The sequence below is a fragment of the Limanda limanda genome, chromosome 17 (assembly GCF_963576545.1).
Source record: "Limanda limanda chromosome 17, fLimLim1.1, whole genome shotgun sequence".
Lineage (NCBI taxonomy): Eukaryota > Metazoa > Chordata > Actinopteri > Pleuronectiformes > Pleuronectidae > Limanda > Limanda limanda.
In genome coordinates, this window is record NC_083652.1 from 6,423,529 (window position 1) to 6,447,095 (window position 23,567).

The 23,567-nt window shown below is 40.6% G+C and overlaps 1 protein-coding gene across 1 annotated transcript; it reads right to left on the reverse strand.

Annotated features, from left to right (window-relative positions):
• Positions 1 to 8,541: 8,541 nt before the first annotated feature.
• On the reverse strand, positions 8,542 to 20,822 carry slc1a9 (solute carrier family 1 member 9). The gene is made up of 10 exons (XM_061090133.1): positions 20,672 to 20,822; positions 19,786 to 19,938; positions 18,891 to 19,144; positions 16,294 to 16,399; positions 16,031 to 16,157; positions 14,076 to 14,309; positions 13,108 to 13,302; positions 9,903 to 10,037; positions 9,294 to 9,738; positions 8,542 to 8,724 (listed from the first exon to the last, which is right to left on the reverse strand). The coding sequence occupies exons 1-10, from the start codon at positions 20,820 to 20,822 to the stop codon at positions 8,542 to 8,544; spliced, it is 1,983 nt and encodes a 660-aa protein (XP_060946116.1).
• Positions 20,823 to 23,567: the final 2,745 nt, after the last annotated feature.

Here is a 23,567-nt window from a genome sequence, read left to right on the forward strand (position 1 = left end):
GGCTGGTCGTGGCGCAGACAGATTTCATGCCATTGGTCCATAGCCAGTTTGTATGTTACACAGTGTAACAGATACAGCCCGGAGATGTGTGTGTGTGGAGAAAGCTGATCTCAAGTCAGTATAGCTGTAGGGCCCCCCGGGTGACATTTCTGTCCCAGTGGTGAAACTGAAAATGATGATGGTCAACTAATCATCGCTGTAAACTACAACTACTGACAGGAGATGTCGTGTGAGGAAAGCAGCTGAGGGCTGGAGCTGAACCACAAGGCAAAGCTTTCCATTTCCTTCCAACCCTCCTCTGTGGTCATGAGCTTTGGGTAGAGACAGAAAGAACTAGAAGGTATCTCAGCGGAGCGCATTCCTCCACCAACAGTCCCTTTAGGAAACCACATTTAAATCCAAAAGAACCAGATTGTTATTTGAAACTGAACAGAACTACACTCACTCATAAATATCAGACCTCTAATGAAGTATTCTCTGATCTGTTCCCTGATTTGGGATTTTTTTCTCACCTACATCCAGGTTTTGTATTAATCTATTCAGTTGTTTTGCGTAGTCCTGCTCACAGATGAGTGAAAAACCACCTCCTTGGCAGAGGTCATTAGATTGCAAATACAAACGTCATAAATGAATATCCTCCATCGAGCTCGGTTGGACTCAACCTTTCAGATGGAGCAAGGCCGTCAGACATATAGAGCGAGACTGTTCAAGAGCTTATTTTTGCATCGAAAGAACCAAGTCAGTTGGTTGAGGCATCTTATGGAGGCATCTCCTGGGGGCCATTGCAGGTTTTCACAGACACGCCACTACTGGTAGGAGGCCTCTGGGTAAACCTGAAGCATCCTGGAGAGATTATATATCTCATCTGGCCTGGTAACGCCTCCCGAAGGAGAAACTACCACTGCAGCCTGGCCCCGGATAACATGTTAAAGTAATACTCAAAGGTTTTGAAAGCATAAATCAATCACTGTCTGTAAGGGTGTAACATTGCTGTAATAAAATGTTTTAGTCTCCACCTTAATGCAGTTTGAATGCCCAATATTGTTCTGAAATAAAATTGCGCTTCACAATCAGTGACTCATTCATTGGCTGTTAGGCTGCCAACAGATTGTCCATGCAAATGTACAGGGCTGCCTTTGCAACACTAATGACCCTTCACTGTGATTGAATTTTTTTTTTATTAGCTATAATGATGTCGAGCTCCATTGTGCCCTCCTTCTCCTCCACCCCTCTCCCCCCCCCCATTTAAACATATACAACATGGTCTTAAAGCTGTGCTAAAGGAGTGCATGGAAAATTAAGATAAGTACGATTATAAGATTGAGAAAAAAGAAAGCTTAAGGATATAAATTCAAATGAAAACATTAGGCTTTAAAGTTGATCATGTGTTGGTTCTAAGGAGAGCTCCCTTGAAAAGCAGAGCCTTGTTTTAAAAACTGTAATCATTTACAGTAAATATCAGTGTGGATATAAAAATAGACAAAGACTCCAGGTCCGTGAAGTAAAGTGTAAGGGCTGGAAAACCTGTATTCTTTCCAACTAACAGCAGAAACAAAATTGTTTATGAGAAATCTACTTGTCACTTGATTATTATTTATATTTCCTAAGGAGTTCCTGTTGTCAATCTTTTCTCTCAAATCTTGTTCAATACAACCTGAATCTGATTTTGTAAATGATGTTGCCATTCAGAGTCAAAGAAACAATAAAGCACTGAATGCCATGGAGCAGATCAACAAAGAATTGTTTCTCACTCTTTTAATATTGCGAGATAGGATCGTTTTTGTCATTTTTGTTAATTTCCCAAGAAACAATCAGAAAATCTGTTATGTTGATTTAAATTAAGTGTTAGGCCTTGGTGGAGGAATGCAGCCATTCTAGTTAAAGATCTCAAATCTTTTATTCACTTAAGTATCCAGACCTTTAATTAAGTACTTTGTTAAAGCCTCTTTAGCATCACTTACAGCCATGAGGCTTCTTAGACAAGCCTCTACGAGCTGTGAACACCTGGATTCGGGCGGCTTATCCCACTCTTTCTGGCAAATCCTCTATTTGCTAATGACAGTGAGAAGCTACCTCGGCGTCGTCTGGGGTGTCTGCTTCAGGTGCTGAAAGACGACCCTTCGCTCCAGTCACAGGTCATGTGCACTTTGAAGCATGCTTCACCAAAGAGATGGTCATACCAAGGTGATGAACAAATCTTTTCCTCATGTTCTCAGACTCTCTTTAATGCCATCAAATCACTATCTCAAAACTTGTGACAGGTTCTCTCATCTCCGCAGAGATCTTCTGAAGCTCTGTCCAGCTGCTGAGTTTGACCAGACAAAACCTCTAGGAGGAGCTGTTGTTTCCAAACTTCTTCCATTTCGAAATGAGGGAGACCACTGTTTCTCTTGGGGAACACTTGGGAAGCTTTAGGAATGTTTTAAACCTTCACACTGATCAGTGCTTCACCATGTGTTTTAGTTTTTTCCCTGAAATGCAGTCAATTATTGGTCTTATAATCATAGAGGTCTATTGTGGTAAACTATGTCTGATCACCTCAGTTTGCCACAGGTAGAATCCAGTCAATAGACCATTGCTTGTATATAAAGATGGATGACATGACAGCTCCCAAAAATGAAGCCAATAGGTCAACCCCTAGTGGCTGGTTGCAGTTTTTGGTCATAACCCTCCCCCCCCCCCTCCCTCTCAAATATTATCAAATTCAATTGTTCAAGTTTCTGACAACTTCAATATCAATATATCAATATATCGAACAGAATTAGGCAACAGAACACTTAATCAGGAAGATATGTGAGCTCCAGTTTATTTGCTAATGTACTGGTCACTTGACGCTAAACAGATTAGAACATCTGGACACTCAAATAACATGTGGACATATGTGCTAACAGATCGTCCCTTTCCCATAATATGGGATAATAATAAATAATGATAAATACTGCATTGTATTTAAACATATGTTGTCAAAACTATGAGGTGAAGAGAATATAGATCGAATGGATACAGATTAATGACCATTCTAGTACCACTATTAATAATTATTAATTTATTTATAGAGCTATATCAATATCTAAGGCACTTAACAAAACAAGACGAGAAGACTCTAAGATGATAATACGACATCTAACAGACTCTACAGAGTAGAGTGAATCTGTTATGGTTCATTTGTTATAAATAAATAAAAAATGAATACCTGTAACAACTGGAATCGATTTCATCTGACTTGAATTTAAGATGAAAGAAGCCATTGAAACATTTTTTCAAGCCTGACGTGGCCAAATGTTTGATTTAAAGTAAGCTTCAGATAGTTTTATCCTTTCACTTCTTTGTTTTAATTGGGTGGATATGGTTTGACCTGCGACAAACATGGTTGTATGTATGTATATGTACATCTCCGTTTATCGAATAAAGATCATATTGTATCCCTCCTGACATGGATTTTTGAATTCCTTCTTCACGACTGTATGCAGTTACTCTGGGAGTTTGTCCGGATGTTAACTGAAACTGAAACAACTTTTTAAAAGCATCAAAAGGCACCAACACTTTATCTTGAGAAGGTGATGTATTCTGGTTACCATATGACTTGAGTTTCTTTCAGGATTTACAGAGCTATGAGCTTTAAACACCCACACGAGAAGAGCGAGTACTGATACATTTACTGAGTGGTGTGATGAGTGATCCTGCCTCTAGATGTCACACTGTGTTCTCAAACTGCACCACAGCTCAAACCAGGACATTTGTCTTCCCGCTGCTGCCTGAGGATTAGATTTACAGGAATATGAAAGAAGAGACTCCAGAGTTTCCCAACGCAGCATCGTCTCGTCTTGAAACGATCATGATAATTTACTCCAGATCCAGATGACTTGTGTTATTCTATTCTCATTCCGTGCAGTTCTAAAAAAGTCATGTTCTAGTTTTCTGTGGAAAGGATGAAAAAACTGACCAATATTTGTCATGAATTACTAAATGGGTTACACATGGCCACAGGAATTAACTGAATTACTACAGATTTAAAACAATATAACATTCAGAGCTTCTGCTGAACTGTATCATGTGTGAAACATAGTAACAAACAAAGTTTAGTTTTTAATATTGTTTTATAATTGACATGTATTTAAATATTATAAGGTTTATTACTTAATTAAACATAACACAATTTAAAGATGAAGCAGTTAGCCCATTAATTGATTTAAGTGTTCAAGAGAAAACTAATATGCATCTGTTTTGATAAATATTAGTTCATATTGTTTTGAGGTAAAATATATGATCATAATTTGATGATGATAATCTCATGGATTTTTCTGATGTTAATAAAGCAAACCATGAATCGACAACAACAGTATACCTCCTCGCCATTGCTTTTGGAGATTATCAAAAGAAAATAATGAGTAGTCCTCGTAGACATTATTACCTCGGCCGTGGAGATCATGTTTGCGTCTGTATTTGTTTACAATGATGAATTATGGGTCAGGGAAGAACCTTTAAAGTATTGGTGCTGATCTGTATTAGGGGGCAGATCCTATCATTTCTTTCCACTTTCTTTGACATTGTGAGATAGGGCGTTTGTCAACATTGTCCTTCATTTCAAAGGGAATAATTCATGGCTCTTCATGGAAAGGTATTTCATTTTTAAAAAATCTGACAAGTTAAGGATACTTTTATTAATGAGTGTGTGCAATCTGGTGCAGATCCAAATAAAATCCTTTTATCTATTGAATTTAAATGTGGTTTCATAAGGACTCAAAGACTGTTGGACGTTGATGTAAGCACTCCACCGAGTAACAGTCTATTTCAAAATCAGTTTCACCCGTTTCCAGTTTGAGAAGTAAATAATAATAACATTTTTCTTGACCCAAGAGTTTATGTGTATTGTCTGAGGTCCAGTAAATAAACCCACAGTGAGTTTTAATGACATTTCTGGGGAAATAAAACAATCAGATTGATGGCTTAATAAATGAATTACAGATCTGCATCAACAACAACTAAAAGCTCCAGAACTCAAGTTGAGCTGAAGTTAAGAAAGTGGACAGAGTTTTGGAGCAGATGAAGCTTCTCATAATACCCCCCCTCTATATACACACACAGTCACACACAATGCTTCTCTTGGTGGCTGCAGTGATTAAATTCTTGCCCCCCCCCCTCTCGCCTCAGATGGTGTGATATCTCCGTGTCATGTGCTGGAGGGACAGCTCTCTCTCTCTCTCTAATGCTACAGGACAGATTAGTGTTTTCATTCCACAAACACCATCAACCTCACCCGCCAGTCAATCGGAACACATTTGATTCTCTATGATTTCCTTTGAGCACATTGTGACATTTTTTACATTTCCGCTGAGCAGTGACCTCGCCACATTTCACCTCTTCCCTTCCGCGTCTCTCCTCTGTGACGTGCAGGGTCCTAAACTGACGTCAGTCCTGTTTGCAATTACCCACAGTGCCCTTATGCTGTCTGGGAAGAATGAAAAGGATTGACGTCTTTCTGACCATCTGCCTCCCTCTGATTCCTCTCCCATCCCTCACGCTGCCCTGCCTCGCCCATCTCTAACTATTCTTTGAGAGGATTAAGTGTGTTTGTATCTCCGTGTGCCTCTGTCTCATCAATGTGTTGGCGAAGCCTCTTGTGTAATGTGTGCATTTTTCGTTTGTGTGTCGGTTGCGACTTTGTGATCCATTAATATCTTTGTCTGCAGGATTTCTTTCTTTGTCTTTACTCACCAAGCTGACGCACGTCCCCTTTTGAGTGCAAATCCCTCCACAGATTGCACAACTTACTTCACAACGGAGAAAACACAGAAGAATCACTAGTAGGTATTTTAAATAAATCTCAGAAGTTTTATTACATACAATATACACACAACCTGGACCTGTGAGTCTGAGTTAAAACTTGAGGATGTACGGAGGTAAATGATGAACTCTAGTTTTAAATTAAAGGCAGTTCAGTTGGACAGAGGAGACGGAAGACCTTATTTTACAGCTTTTAACAACTTAAAAATGATAATTAGAGAAGAACAAGTCAATTTAAACATACAACAAAATCAGTACAGCATCTTGCCTATTACTCATCATTTCAGACACGAAACTACAAAAAAAAAAATACAAACCATCGATAATATAGACAATATTAACATCAACATTGACGGGTGTCGGGAGGAAAATGAGGTGATGTGTAAGAAGAGCACCAAGGATAAAAATGTAAAGATGCAAGAAGGTAAAGGAATATAAAAATAACGTCTGCTGGTCATGTGTTTCGATCATTTACATGAACCTGTTGTGTTACTGAGGTCATTTGAAGCAATAGTTTGACATTTTGGGAAATGCACTTGTTGCCGTCCTTGCCTTATGTGAGAGTGATTCCTCGGATACCGCACGCTAATATAAAGCTGGTTAGCTTAGCATAGCATTAAGATTAGAAAAGGGGGGAAACAACTAGCCAGGCTATGTCTGAGGGTGACAAAATCAACCTCTCAGAACCTCTGAATTCACTACCATGAAATGATGCGTGGTGGTTTTTCACACATTTATGTCCTGGGCTACTTCTTGTCTGCAATCATTGAATGTAAGTAAAGATGGAGAACGCATCTCCATGTCCTCTGTGCAAAAGTGAAACCAAAATATCCTAGATAGGTGCACTAACACTGGCAATATCATTTAGAGCCAGTATTCACCGGGTCAGACAATCGCTCTCAACTAATCATCATTGAATCTCAGCCAATCACTACGTCATATCAGTAACATCAACATGAACATCCATCACTGAACTACCTAAATTGACCTAAACCGTCTTTGGGAAATATCAATTTGGCAAATGTTTTATTTGGCCCGTGTCCCATCTGCTTAAATGCAAGGGGGAGGGTTAATAACCCATACAGCAAACAGCCAACAGGGGGAGATCAAGATGTTTTGGCTTTATTTTTCAGAGCTTTCATGTCATCCATCTTTCTTCAGGAAGTTACTGCTACCAACAAAGCTTCATACGAGCATGGTGTTTATAAAAACATGGCTGAAAAATATAAATTGATGACCCATTTTTCACAACATGAATTAGACAAAAAATTTCCTTTGAGAAATGTATCACAAATTAAACAAATACACTATCAAGTGCTGTTGGTTATTTTTCATGTTGCCTAATAAATTCCATGTAAAACATCCTCAACAGATGGTCTCTGTGTATGTATTGTATACAATATAATAAGTTATTGGACATTAAGGTTTCTTAAACTCAGACAAATGGAAATAGTCACTAGATTTATCGTTGCTGTCACATGTACAGGGGAATATAAACAAGTAAACATTGTTTTTTACACTAACCTCATTATTGACAAAACCAAAGATCGGCGACAATGATACACTAAAAACAACACAAAAATGTAAAATGCATGACAAACTTGAAACATAAGTGTCAGTGATAAAAGTAAATTGAACATCCTTAGGTTGTCTGGACTAAGTTAACCAAATACATTTGACTAAAATTTGACTAGAATATTTTAAGCTTATCAGTTATTCCCCCACACTTCCTAAACTTTATGGTAAACTAAGCTTACTATTTACTGGGTTCATATTCCCCATATCAGTTTTCTCACCCAATTCTCTTCAACCAAACAAATAAACTCATGTCCAAAAAGGTCAAACTATTCAGTAGCAAGTTAAACAATTTCACTTTCTGCAAAGGAACTAAAAGTAGAAGAGAGGGAACCGAGCAAAGGAGGAACTCATAACTTGTGGTTGTGCTTTAAAAGGCTGGTAAAAACACCAACATACTTTTCTCATCAAGAGCACACCCACAATTCCCTGGTTTCGGAAACATTTAGGAATACAGGAACTTTTTGGGGGTTATTAACTGAGAAATCTACATAATAATTTATCTATAAAGGGAATGAATGAAACGAGTAATCTGGGGAAAGAACTATTCATTACGAGGGTGCTGTACGTAAGTTTTTGCTATCGCTCACTAATTCTTAGCATTATACCTATTTATCTATATGTTTAGAAGAAACATTGCAAAAGCATCACACTAAAGCTTTCCTCAGCAGTGGGAAACAAGGCCATTGATTAACTCTGGTTTTGCTTCTATTCATATCCCTTCTTTCCTCCTTCAGTTAGCAAGCTAACTAGCTAGCCCCAGTCCGTCCTCTCGCTTAATACCACCTGAGATAGTGAGTCACCCAGTCTGACCTCAGTTCAACATGAGAGGATGAAGAAGTAGCTCTGCTTAAAGGATGAATTAGAACCTCTAAAGCGATTGCAAAAGTGTATATACAGCTCCTTTTGTTTGGTTACAGCTAACAGGAAAGCTAAAATTATCAGGTTGGTTTATTGGGCTTTTCTCAGTAATGTTACTGCGTGTTGTCATTGAAAAGTATTGATCAATCCTGTCGATCTCGGGACACAAAACAAAAAAAAGAAATAACAATGTAACCAGCTAGAAATCCACATGTGCCCTCCGCTGGACTCGTGCGAAAAAGCTGAGCCATGCAATAAAGCAGGAAAAGCTGTCGTACAACAGAGACAAATCGCTGGGGCTTTTCTGTGGTAAAAATCCAATCAAGGCAGGTCGCCCAGTGGGATGACATTCCTCCGGTCATAGGCAGTGTCATCACTCTCCTCGCCGTCACTTACTCCACCCAAAACCCTCTCGTCCTCCTCCTCAGTTTCACTCTCTCGCCTCAGTCGGTCCCGCTCCCGTTCCCGTTCTCGCTCTCTGTAGCAGCGAGGCATTGTGGGAATCTGAGACGGAAAACAGAAACAACTGACACTAGGTAGACAATGGAGACTGTACCAACTGACTAACACACTGAAACTCTACTAATGCAAACAAGGTAAAAGTTAAAGGAAAAGGGTTTAGAGACATAGTCATTTTAGCTGAAATCGAACAGGAACAGAGATTTGAATTATCTATGTAACCTTCATACATAGACCCTGGTGCTCAATTTGAACATATATCATACCATGCAAAGCACAAGATACTGTACTAAGAGATAAAAGTCTTGAAATACAATATACATTTATGTAACAAATAACTTTATTAATGGCAAATAACAGAATTTCTTAAGGATACACATATGATTCAGGTGTCTACTGTATGCTCTCATTATTTAACAGATTAAGTAACTATATGACCAATCTAAATATCTCTTCAAAGCATTTTATATAATATATATATATATATATATATATATATATATATATATATATATATATATATATATATATATATATCATAGCCTTGATCCACAGGGGAACAGGTAGTCTGAGACATTACGGTACAAACAGAGCAAGCAGTGGTGCATAGATACCTGGTTATCATGGCTGGGCAGAGCGGAGTAGCCTGCCTCCGTCCTGCGGAGGATACGTGGGGAGTGAGTACGGAAAGGTCGGGGAGAATGGGAGCAGACGGAGCGCGGAGAGGGAGAACGGATGGAGCGTGGTGATGGAGATCGGACAGAACGGGATGGCGAGTAAGTGATTGACTGGGACTGGGAGAGGCCGTGGTGGTTTTGTTTGGGTGGGCGAGGGGAGCGAGGTGGCAGCTCAGGCGGTCTAAAAGGGTCGACCAGGTCCATCTCGGTGAAGATCGGTGGCGGAGGGATGAAATCTAGCTCCCCCTCTGGATGGAGCAGCAGCATTTGCATTTGCAATTCGGCTGCGTCAAGTTCGGCGAGCTCCGCCTTGGACAAGTGGTCAACGATGCCGGCACCAAACGAATCGCCCACCACATTGATGGAGGTACGCATTCTGTCACTGAGTGGACAAACAGTATCAGTGTCAGCGGGTGAAATGATGAGAGCCACCATGAGTTGAACATTCTTACAATACAGTTAACAAATGTTTCTTTTTAAGCTTTTGAGGAGAAGCTGAGAAGTCATTCATTACTCATATCAGTGCCTATCAGACACCTGACTCACAGCAGCCAGTCCACAGCGATGAGCAGACTGATGTCCTGGGTGGGCAAGCCGACTGCCGTCAGGATCAGCAACATGGTCACCAGTCCAGCACTCGGAATACTGGCAGCTCCAACACTGGCCAGGGTGGCGGTCATACTGTGGAGAAGACAAGAAGGCAGAACCATTTTCAAACTGGATACAGAGACCAGGAAGATCTATCTTTAACGTGATGGTAAAAAGTCAAACAATTGGAAAGACCTCAAAGCACAGAACCAAACAAAGTTACATGTTTTGTACAGATAACAGACGACCTATGCGTACATTCTGAATTTCATACACTGAGAACATGCCTGACGAAAAATGTCAAAGTGATCCTATAAAGTTTAACTTTGCAATGTTGCTGAACAACTGTAAAAGGGACCACACACAGTGTCACATGCGACTGAAGCCTAAATTAATCCTTCATACCAGACATGCAAAAAAAGTTAACATGTCAGTAAAAGGATGACTGACAAAACGACTAACAGACCATGGTGTAGTCAGCAACCAGAAAAGTCAGAGGGGAAACCACATAATAATGGAAATCACTGACACACTGAGGTGAGAAGTTAGCGAATACTTTCGCTGCTGACTCAGCTTGTTCCCTCGGCTGAATGGCCGCCAAAAAACCCAATAAACATGGTATATAAGAGGCCTTCAATTTACTGAATACCATTTTGGATCTACAATAAAAAGAAAAGTGTGTATGAGTTTGCATCATACAGAGTTACTGCAGGTTTCAAAAAGTTAAACCTACCATTTTTAAGACCGTAATTAAGACCCTAAGACCTATGTCAAGTATGACAGGTATATAGTGTCCCAGAATTGGGTACACTTCCCCATAATTGAAGATATGGTGAAAAAGAGGAGTAGAGAAAAACCTGGAAAAGTTGTCTATCAAACTACAGACAGAGGCAGTAGACATCTACAGTCTTTGCCAAAGACAAGCAGGGTGTCTGGAGATCGATTCTGACCAGCTCAGTTATCAGTTCCACATTAGTCTTGTTTGTAGTTTTATAACAGCAAGTTACTATCTGTGTCGTTGAGAATATACTACAACACACAAATACATTACAAACTATAATTTGCTGACACTGGTACTTATTTTAAAATGCAACAGATAACATATTTAAGACTTTTTTACTATTGAACATAACAAACATACAACCAGATTGCAAAGTGCAAAGGGTGAGTTGTATTGGTAAAAAACGAAATCATCTGCTGCAAGGCGTCAAACAGATTTATAATAATGTGTGAATATAGTTTAAATGGAATGCTTTACAATTGCAGAACCAGGTCAAATGGCAAGAGCCTGGCATTTACATGAGTTACCTTTCCATGTCGTCCAAGCAACACTTGTGTGAAGAAGAAATATGGACCGAGGAAAATGTTTTTCATAGTAGGTTTTATGTATGTTAATGTCGCATGACATAAAACCCTAATGCTCAGAAGAATGCTGCTTGCAATGACATGTCTGCAATTAGAGGAATTATCAGTTCATTTTGGTCACAGATGTGACTTCAGGCCAGTTTGGACACTGCTCAAAACTCTGATATTCACTGCATGAGGCCTTTCATCGCTTCGCTTTCACGACGGAATCATTTTTGATAAACTGCAGCGCTGAAAATCAATCCACACGGCACATGTGGATCTTATTTCAGGACAATTTTGCACACAGATGAAACAATAAGCACACACAGCCTTTAAAAATTAGATTTCAGAAGTTGGTAGTAAACAGCCATTGATGAAACACCAACAATAAACAACATCAAAGTACTGAGGACCATTTGTAACCCGCAGCCACAAAAAAGAGTCATATCCGTGTAGACTGGTTCCAATCAGATCTAAATGTTTTGCTGAAACCTCAGAAATCTCATTATTTTTCTTACTTTGCTCATTCAGCTTTAGACTGACCTTCAACACAGCACACTAACTATAATTGATGCAAGTCAGATCATATGAACATGCTTTTGTATTTCATTTCCACTGGTTACTTAGACAACATTTTTACATAAGGGCAGGATTACATGAGAAATGTTTAAATGCAACACAGACGTTACACAGCATGAAGCCCTGTGGATTCATTAAAACTCTCAGTCGTTAAACAGATTCTAAAAAACACTGAGCTGTTTGAAAATAGCCTATTCACTATCCAATAAAAATGCTAAAATTGTGTCATGTGACTATCAGGTTGGTCCTGTTAATAGAAAAAAACAGCTTGTCACATAAACCCAAGAAAATGTATTTCCTGCCATCAAGTCATTATAAAGCATTAAACATTAAATTATTTACACTTTAAATGTATTTCATCTGTTAAATTGTTTCAGATTAAAGTAAATGTGTACAGCAAAAGTTAAACAAGCATTAGATTGTTACTGCCATAATAAAGAGCAAATTAGATTTTGTTGTAAACAACATTAAATAAAATAGGCAGAGGTTCCCAAATCTTTTTTTTGTCCAGCAAAACTGCCATAAAAGGGGGAGGGGATGTGGTGGTGGATAATGTAACACACACGTTAGGTCTTTTATCACTATTTCCTCCACTCTAGAAACTCTTGCAGTTCTCAGTTTAGCAGGCTGTGATTGTTCAGCTTTTTGATGAATTAAGAAAATTGGTTTCTTGCAGCCTGGTAGCAAATATTACATGGCCCAGGTCAGTGACACTTTCTCGACTCAAGCAATCATGAGTCAGTCTCAACTGTCAATAAAGAAGTTTAACCCCGTTTTTATAGCTATATCTGATCAAAAATAAACATCTGTGTGATAAAAACTACTTCAAGTGAGTGAAATCATAATTGAGAAAATGTTATTTAATTTGTGCTTTGATTTCTTAATTTGGTGCATGTCCCATACGCAAACATAGAGGAGACAAGGTTTATGACCTATACTGCAGCCAGCCACCAGGGGGCGATCAAGACTCTTTTCCAGCCTGCATGGGGACCTGTCATGTTATCCATCTTTATATACAGTCTGGTCTGGGCGTTTACTGTCTATGGCTCAAATTCTATGTACTTTCTCTCCTTTGCAGCTGGCCTGCAAATGGATGAAAGGGCTGTGATTGTCATATTTTTGGCTTTGGGAAGTCTCAGATATTGTCACGCACATGTTCCACACATTTCGATCTCAGAAAGGTGTGTCGATGTCTGCCATGTTTTAGTTCAAGATCTACACCCACCACGTGCTTTACCTGACTGTAATAATCTGTCCAGTGTCCAGGGTGATGTCATTCATCTGGGCGATAAAGATGGCTGCCACTGCCTCATACAGTGCAGTGCCGTCCATGTTAATGGTTGCACCTATGGGCAGCACGAAGCGAGTCACACGTTTATCTATTTTCAGATTCTCCTCCAGGCAGCGGAAGGTGACTGGTAACGTCCCAGCGCTGAGAACAGAGGAAGAAAATGGTGAGAATGTACAAAGAAAAGGATCAAAGCTTCTGCTGCAGGAAATACAATACGTGGACAGGTGGTGAAAGACAGAAGTGCAGTGGTGATGAGGAAGGTGAAGGATAAGAAAAGGAGGGAAAAATTTGATTCGGACGAAATTCGAGTCGCCTGACAGCCTCCTCCCGACAGCTGGTGGAGGCCACTGCTGCAATCCTCCAGCATGTGAATTAAAGGAATTTGAATCCTGGCCCTGCTAAGCTCAGGTCATAATATAATTAGAGAAAACCTTGATAGGATTACCCATATTCACTAAAGCCTCAGTAATGTGCCAAAATGACAGTTGGTTTCGGCAGCAATGCAGAATTCCATGCTGGCCGAACCAACCCGAGCAAGCAGGATGCAGCGGGGCCAGTTTGGCTGGTGACAACTAATCCAGAGGCTCAGACATTAACAACCCAGGATCTGTCTGACACGGACTTGTTCATGATAGCCTGTGTTACACACATTTGGCTCTGCTGTCCCGATCTGTCAGTTCAGTTTGTGTAAATACAGAATTTGCCTTTCAGATTTAACCCGAATGGCTGAAAGGGAGCAGCAGGCCACGGCGATCAATCATAGTTACTACAGCAGCTGCTCGAGGAATAGATGCTGTAAAAGAAACATGTGACACACATGTGTTAACACATGCCAAACAGAGAACTTTCACCCACCCACACACACACACACACACACACACACACATACACACACTTCCTGCAGACTAGCCTACCTGCTAGCAGTGCCCAGCGCAGTGATCCAAGCTTGGAAGACTCCAGAGTAGAAAATAAAGGGACTTTTTCTGGTGATAGCAAAGTATATAGCAGGTAGGATTAATCCGCCGTGGATCACCAGGCCCACGATGACGGTCACCATGTACATGCCCAGCTGCCTGGCCACCAACTCCAGGTCTCCGATGGCTCCAATCTTCCCTGCGATCAGAGAGGCAATGCCAACGGGAGAGTACCTGCAAAGAGTCAGGGAGAAATGTCAGAGCTGCAGTATCGATTATGAACTTATTTCCTCTTATTCCCCATTACTTTTGACTGCCTGGGGTTTAATAATAAACTTGTATGTATATGTGTGTATTTAGTATATATATGATTCAGGAGTATTTAATAAGATATGTAAATATCTTAACATTGTTTAAAATTTTTCTTCAAGGTTCAGTGTGTAGAATTAAGTGAAATCTAGAGGTGAAGTTGCATCTTGCAGCTGAACACCCCACACCTCACCCTCCCCTTCCAAACATGACAGAGAACCTTCAGTTGCTGCAGCAAACCTAGATAAAGATAGTTGTATTTTCTTGAAGAATTACTTTCAAATTAAACAGACCTGCATTATATCAAAATCACAGGTCTGAAGAAAGGTTTAAAAACTGCCATAGTGCTTGAAACCTGAAAGAGAAAGTCTTTCCTCCTCAGGAACCTGGGGGATCAAGTTCTCTCACCCTGCTGCTTTATTATTGCTTTCATGACGATATAATGATTTATCAGCTATGGTATTAGAATATCAGAATCATAATAATATTTTTCTATTTGTTTTACACTCATGTTAATGTGAAACATCAGACCAGCACGTGATTAATCTATATTCATTGTAAAACATCTTTTCTCTGCTCGAGGACATGACACATTCTTGGATCTCTGGTTTCCAGCCCTGGAGTGCAGTTGTTCGTGAAAACAGGCCGCTGAGGGACTTATGAATTAAAGCTGTGTTTCCCCTTTAGGCTCTTCCTGGTGCGAGTCAAAGCAGGTCTCACGGTGACAGCGGCCTGGCTGCTCAGGTCAGTTGCACGCTGCCGCTGGCATTCGCCGACAGTTGTTTGGTGGAGTATGCCACGTATGATTTGATGGATGTGTTCCTCGTATGATACATGTTTTTGTATACACTGGACCGTGTTTGGCGAGCTCCATAGGCCCGTGAGTAATCTGTTTATACTGAGTCAGTGATACGAACAAGGACATAATTCCTTTGGTGTCCAGCTGCACTCGTAGATGGCCTAGGAGAGCTGCGAGACAAGCATCCTGCTGTTTTTCTTCCAACCGCCTACCCGCTCCCTCCTTCCTTTCCCTTCCCTTCCTGTCTCTGAGTGCCACGACACTCTCGCTCTCTGTGCTACTAGCCGGGGGTCCTGCGAAGCCTCAAGGCCTGCCCTGCTCTCTGAAGGCATGCTCTCACACGCATCTTTCCACGTCCTGCTGTCCCTCCTGCCTTCTGCTCTGCTGCCAAGTGGCTCCTCTGTCGTTGGTGGATTCATTACATTTTGGAGATCTTCCACCCCGCCTCCCCTGGGAACCCACAACATTGATCATGGCCCCGGCTCCCGCTCCTCCCCAACATACCAAAGACTCAAGCATGTCCCAGGGAAACCCTCGCCCTCTCTATCTCTCTCTCTCCGTCCTTCCATCTGTCCGTGTCTTTCACTAACACACTTTCCCCCTTTTCCTCTTCCCTTCCTTTTCAGTCTTCACTGTGCAACTCTGTTTCTTGTTCCCACAGTTTGTATCATGAACACAGTCTTCACTTTATATATCACTGTCGCTGAGCTCCTTGTGTGGTGTTAGGGTTAGGGTTAGAACGTCAAAGCAATGCAGCCGGAGCGCGACATGAGCAAAAACAGACGCATGTTGTGTACGCTTCAACACACTGCACACAAACACACACAGGAGGAAACAAGACACTGACCACATGATCATGGAAACCATCGTCATGATAATTTCATTGAGGATGTTGAAGAAGTCGCACATGACCTTCCCGCGCTCGCCCATCTTGCCCATGCAGATCCCAAAGGTGATGAAGAAGCCAATCATACCTTGAGGAATACACAAAGCAGCAGGTCAGCAGAAATAACGGCGCTGTTCTCAATGCAAAAAAAAAAAAAGTAATTTATATTTAAGCATGAAATGATTGGACAACAGGAAAGCATATCTGCTCCATCATCAACTCACCGAGGACATTCATGCCCCATTTATACTCCAGTGTCTTTATGCCCACTATCATGGGCTCAGTCTGGTTTGATACTGAGACCGGCACCTTTTTTAGCACCGTCTGAACCTGGAGACAGAACGACACAGTGACTGATGAGCTGTTCAGAAGAAAACTGAACAGAGGAGAAAGCCTGGTGCTTTGTGAAATCAAACAAACGTTTGGAAACAGCACAGCAATCTCAGATTTGTGTTTCAAGAAAAAGCTAAACAGAGTAGGGATTAGAGACAAATAAAGACAAAAAAGAGGAGGAGAGGAAGGTTAAAGGTTAAAGAGGGGAAGGACGATTCCTTCCTGCTGAAGCAATTATGCCTTTTGTGACTTCAATGAATCCCTGATGAGCACAAACAATACAGGCAGTAAAGCAGAGATGCGGACAGAAAACAGGGAGAGGCACAGAGAAAAAGAGAAAAAGGAGAGGATACCACAGGGCGGAGAGAAGAGGGGAGAGAGTCTATAAGCTCATACTCAGCACGGCTCCCTGTTTACCAGCAGATGCCTTACTGTGGTAAATAAGGATATGACGTTACAGATGTAAAGAGATTAGCAGTAGCAGAAGGGCTGACCCTCACCCAGTCAAACACAGGCAACTTCATCTAATCATTCAGACATACACGCATGTCAGAGAGAAGAGGGGGAAATAAACACAGGATTTGGAAAGAAGAAGGCAACTGTTGCCTCATGATTGAGACTTGGATTATCGTTTAAAAATGATCAGCTTGGATAAACAGTAGCCGTCTCCGGAGTCCTTCTGCTGTGTCCGCCATTATTCAAATGAAAAATACTATACCAGTGTGTTCAGATGGTAAATTTTAATCTTTTTTTGTAAACTCTCATTCAAAGACAATTTGGTTCAGGAAGCCTTTCATTCTCGTCTTTAGCTGTTTTATTTTTGGTATTATTGTACCGCAATCACTCAATTATGGTTGATTAATTCTGTTTAAAGAATGTGCCAATTTATTAATTAACTTATATACTCTAATAATCTATAAACTGGGATTTCTTATCAGTCCAAAATGAAAAATACAGAAATATTTAAGCTACAATGGTGAAAAATTTAAATTGAGTGGAAAACACAAACAAACAAACTGATGTGATCAATAAAATATATCATCTAATCACTGATTCAGCCGCAAAATAAATTCATATATATCTTAAGTGTTGCCTTAAATTCTCGCTTACAAAAAATAGAAATCAAATCTTCAGAGGAAAAGCTTTTGAGAAATCCAGATTACAGTAGTGCAAACTGGACAAACTAAACGTCTTTTGAGTTTTTGTGACAACTGAAGGCTACTAAGGAGGATGAGGGGTATCCAGCAAATTCACCACTAGATGTCACTAAATTCTACACACTGCACCTTTAAGTCTTGAGCTTTATAAATACTAGTAGGTGAACTTTGTTACCTTTGGACAGAGAAAGCCTAACTTTTCACATCTTTCTAGTCTCTCTGCTAAGCTTTGCTAACCAGCTTACTGTGTATTTGCAATATACATAGCCATATATCCTGTTACCTAAAGTTCGACAGAAAAAGCAAACTCGAATGGAACTCAGTAGATCCATCAAGGCCCACCCCACACAAGACTCTATCTCACAATGCTAAAAAAGGGGCATATATACTTCTTTCTTGGCCCATGTACCATCCTTCTACAAAGTTTAATTGAAATCTGTAGTAGTTTTAGCAAATACTGCAGAAAAACAAACAACTAACAAAATAACGAACTTCTCCTTTACCTTTATGTTTACATGTGAAAGGCTACACCTCCAGGACTCCACATGCACAGATGGCAGCCTTGACCTTTTGGTCGCTTTGTAGCCAAAACCCTCTGATTTAAATCAAACCTTCACTCCTCACTGTTAACCAACACATGTAGAAAACATTGAGTATGAAGTTTGGAGGACGAAAGGACTCTCACCAGTCGTTAACAACTTCCTGCTGCTCCTTCTTTATGTCAGTGCCTCGGGCAGACATGCTAATTATTACAACTATGTTCTTTTCAGGAGAACTCAAAGTGATCTATTAAATATGTTGCGCAAATTTAATAATTTTAATTATATCTTTGGAAATGGGTGACAAAACAATCTCAATTAGGAGCACCTATGAGGCATGGATCACCTTTTTTTGCCTGTGAGCCATTTATATGAACCTATGACTGCATCACAATGTACATGCATGAGTCAAAAAGGTATTTCCCCTTCCATCTGTTGACTAATTAACTAAGGGCTAAGGAAATAAAAAAACTCCAGTAATTCAGAGGAAAAACGGAAAGTTTGAAGAAAAGTCTCAAGAAAGCTCATGTGGTTTCCTCATCCCAGGAATGCTAAGTGGTTATAAAATTGCAGATGCTTGTATTTTTCTTGACATTTGAAGAAACTTCTCATCCACGTTGGTTTAAAAGCAGAGCTATCTTGACCTTCCCCTGACAATGATCATGTGACATAACAGAAAGCTCCACAACAGCTAGATGTTGTCTTCTCTGACCACTATTCAATGTTTCTTCAGTTTGTATTTGATACTTGCAACTCTACAGTGTGCACAAAAGAAGAGCCAGAGTATGGTACCTGTTGGAGGCTGGCCTGCACCAGGTTCTCAGGGAAGAGGTTTCGGAGTAGGTCAAGGAAGGCATCCAGGCTGTTGACTTCCTGGTTCTTCGGGGCCGATTTCGACGTGGCTCCCCTCAGTTTGGGGTTCCCCGGGTGGATCCCCAGCACCAGGATGACCCCGAGGATGGCAGCTATTACAGTGGTGGACATGTAGTACACCATGGCTCTGCTGCCCATCCTGCCACTGGAGCGGGCGTCTAAACCAGCCAGCCCTGAAAGAGACAGACGACCATTAGTGTTCGCACTGACCAATAATCAAAATGATCCCTGTTAATGTTCACAGAGGGAATGAAAGTGGTCTTTTATGGAAGTTTAACAATTGAATTTCCACATGTTACTGCCCTATATGCTATACATGCACTATATTCAGAGTTTCAAATGTTCCCAGGTTCAGAGATAATTATGATAATTAAATTTGTACATTTGGAGTTTCAACAGAGGTCTGGGTACCCATGAATTCTCCTCAGTTTAAAAAAAAATTGTCTTTGGTTCAAAATGCTCTCACCATGTTAATAGAGTGTTATGTACAATTAAGACACTGATAGGTATTTAGTATTGATGGATGTGTAGATTCAATTATTATGGTTAGTTAGACATTATACTCTTTCATCATCATCAAAATGATAAGACGTGTACTTTGACTTTATAGTTTGATCCATGTCCCATCTGAAAACATGGAGGAAGCAAGATTCAACTTATACTGCAGCCAGCCACCAGGGGGTGGTCAAGATGTTTTGGCTTCACTTTTGTGATCCATCCCGTCGTCCATCTTTATATGCAGTCTATTGTAACACACTACGGTGCATTACTTGTGTGTGTGTGTGTGTGTGTGTGTGTGTGTATGTGAGCACACCTGTGATGAGACTGGAGATGATTAGAGGCAGGATGAGCATTTTCAGCATCCTCATGAGGATTTCTCCAGGGAAGGAAACCATTGTGAGCGTGGAGTTGTCCGTCACCTTCATGTACCGCAGCACCGCCCCAAACACTGCCCCCATAACGACACCTGACGAGAGGAAGGAGTTCATTATTCAGGGAATTTTCTGGAAATAGGTGATGTCAATTTTAAGTTTTTGTCAAGATAAACTGATGTTTTTAGACCAAAATATTAAATTATAACTTTTGTTGTGCTACAATAATTTTGCTAAATAGATTGATTTGTTTCTTTCAAGAGCTTTATGTTTATGTTTGAAATGTATTGGTAGACATACAGGCCTACTTCAGCAACCCTCAAAACGGTGCTGATTTACAATCCGACATGTAGGAGGCCTCTGACTAATGACAAACATGTAGCGTAATGTAAACACGTTTAGATCTGGGTTTAAATCTGGGTTTAAATCTGGGTGACAAATGACAGACAAAAATAACAAACTGTTCGACTTGTAGGGCTTTTTTTGGGACAAAGAACACTGCAATGCAGAGACATACCAAAGTGTTTACAGATGAAGACCAATGACAACAACAAGCTCAAGATGCCTCACGGGAAAAAGATCACGGAGTCCGTACACTTAGGATTGTGCATTTGCTGCAGCACATCTGACTATAAAACTGACCTCAAATTTTATTCAACTCATCTGTTAAGAATGTAGGGATTCGGGATGTTTACAAAAAGCTGAAATTGTTGTTTTGTCAACAATTACAGTCTTTGAGCTCACTGGACACCTTTGCTTTTATTGCGATCAAATTTAGAAAAAGAAATATATCAGCACACATCTCAGAGTTTCCTCGTCCTTGCGTACCCATGACAGTGAGTGCCAGCAGCAGGTTGTGGGTGTTGCGGCTGCAGTGGCCTGCATCTTTATACGCAACGTCGGTGTTGTCATCTCGCTGGCTTTCTTCTTTCTCCTTCTTGACTGTGTTGGACTGGTTGGCTGTCGTCTGGTTTGTCATCCTGCCTGTGGAGACAGAAGGAGATCATATGCTTCAACAACATGTCTCTTAAACTAATTTATCAAATGTAAAGACTCTGGATTGTTTATAGACCATGTTAACAAAACATCTCTCCGGAGGCCAGTGAGGGCTGGCTGCTGGTCTTAAATGGGGATTAGGGACAACCAGGGACACCTTCCACTCACTCACAACTTTGAGTATTTGGCTTGGGAGCCTAAAGGAAGTAAAAAAGCGTGACTGCAGGCAACCCAAACACAGCAGGCGATGGCCAAACAGGACATGAAGAAATAACTTGAGAGATGTAATCTGTGCATCATCCTCGAAATGGGAAAGGCAGCATGCCAGGATCTAAACAAAACACAATCAGGAGCTGCTAACAAAGGAAGAAATATAGTTGATGGGTGCAGTTAGGAATGAGTCAGCTAAGTGGGCCATGGACCATCTGTGACCAACAGGTGTGACAGGTCTTTAACACAAGGTTGAGTGGAAGTTACTTAAAGCTGGAATGTGGGACTTATATATATACATGAAGATCTATTACATCCAAACCCATTGCAAAAAAAAAAGTTTCTGATACTCCAGATAAAGGAGAAAACTTTGTGGTTACAGGAGGAATTAAAGTTAAAAAACGAAAGCAGTCTCTGAGGGGAACCAACCCAGATTACCACTGGTATGGATTTTCTTCAATTTAGAATGCTGAAAGAAGAGAAGAAGACTGAGGGCAGATACAGATGACAGGTTTGCATTTGTGTACTATTTGGAGAAAAATGAATTAAAGTCCTGAAAGTGTAAAAATGTATCTGTATCTGACAGATGTATTTACAGGTAGTAGAGAGGGGGGCGCTACTGAGCTCTTATGTATGTTGTTTTATATATGCAGGGGAAATAATTTGACTACAGAATAGGATTGATCCTGTGGGCTTGTTCCATCATTTTATCTATTCAATTGTTGTAGAGACATTTCACCCAAAACCACAAATGTAAGCCACATGCTGGTGCTGGAGGAGTCGGGGGCGGGAATCGCTTAATTCATTAAAATAAATAGCTTTGGAACCACAAATGTTTGCACACAATTTTCTTTCTAATCCATCAAGTTAATTTGATCTTCTGGTGGTAAAACAGAAAAAGTCAGAGAATCACAAAAGTCAATAGGATTCATCCCCTGGGGATCATAAGCGGTTGTACAAAACTTTATGGCGTTCCATCCACTAGAGGTTGAGATTCGTTGGGATGAATGTGGTGGACACAAGAGTGACCTCACAACCAGTGTAGACACATAAGGATTAAGTATGATGTGTTAGGGCTGGAGGATGAAACAGCTTCAATGATTCAAACAATACAATTTCAATGGATAACACATAAAGTGTAAGCAGATTAAGGAGGTATGACACGTAACCGATTTACCTCAGATTTATAAAATGTTTTGCTGTTTATCGAGTGTTTCTCATAAAGAAGAAGAGTTTAAAACCACGACCTTCAATCAGGAGCAAAAATCTTCACACTTGACATAAATGTGATGTTTATCATAATTATCAATATTGACTTTTTTGAAATATTTTATCTTGATATAATTGCCCATCCCTATGATATGTCTCCAAATTAATAATCACAGATAATTCCGCTAAATGTGGTAGAAGTGAAAAAGTCCCAATGTTACCATCAGCCCCGCAGGTCCACATCCACAACTTGATTATTATGAACTCTCAACCTGGAGCCATAAAACTGTCAACTGTTATAATTATTACTCAACGTCTATTTCAGCTCCCGTTCGTCAACACAGGATTGTGACTGAAGCGATCCAACTATCCCTCCAAGGCAAAGTCATCACCTTCAACTTGGAGAAAGCGTCAACGAGTAAGAATGCGTCCGCTGTCCAATAACACTGCGCTACATTTGTCCTTAACAGAGACTGGCCACCACCATCTCTAAACATTAATCATATGTAAACACATCTGGAGAGCACCGCAGCCAACGCCAAATCCCTGTCAGAAGTATGAATGTCACATTTACAAACAGTCTGACTCAGTGAGACAATTGCAATCAGACTTGATTATAATCCATCAGCTGAGCCGATGGCATATTCAGCAGCAGCAGCGGGGGTTACAGTCGCACACATTCACCAAAATCACAGCAGACACAGGGGAGCATGAAACATGTTACCTACTAGTTTGTGTGCTGTCACCTCCACTCTCTCATCTCCTGCTCCCTCTGGCCATATCTCGGTCCCCTAACTAGTCTCTGCAGCGGTCACCGGTCCGGGAACTGAAATGTTATATTTTGGAGGCGGAGAATGCCCTGCCAAGTTTCAATCGCGGAGATATAATCCTCGTCGTACAGAGTACAGAGGAGAGGAGGGGGAGGGGGTTCCACTGTTATAGTCTTCACAAATCCTCTTTTCAATCCTTAAGTCATTCTTAGCATGAACGTTGTTCGGTGTCATCAGTCGACCACGTTCACCTCAGTCTACTGGGGGGGGGGGGGGGGGGGGTGGAGGCGAGGTTTTAACGGATTTCACACTCAGCGACCATGGTGGGTTTGTAAAATCCTTTCAAAACCCGTTGGGCAAATTCAAATTTGATTGTAGATCATTTTAGATTCAATGCTTTAGAGTACGATAAGGATAGGTGATGAGCTTTCAAATACACAAATTCCACCCAGTAGAACGCATACATCCATCAAGGCCCAACAGTCCACTTAAATCAAATCAAGCTGCACCAAATTGCAAACACTTCATATCAGTCATGC

Excerpts from the sequence above, each read along its gene's own strand:
- slc1a9 (XM_061090133.1), bottom strand. The coding sequence starts at position 20,822 with ATGACAAACCAGACGACAGCCAACCAGTCCAACACAGTCAAGAAGGAG. Across the intron at positions 14,310-16,030 it reads ATGGTTTCCATGATCATGTG|GTACTCTCCCGTTGGCATTG; the intron begins GTCAGTGTCTTG and ends GACTCTTTGCAG. Across the intron at positions 13,303-14,075 it reads GCGCTGGGCACTGCTAGCAG|CGCTGGGACGTTACCAGTCA; the intron begins GTAGGCTAGTCT and ends CTCTGTTCTCAG.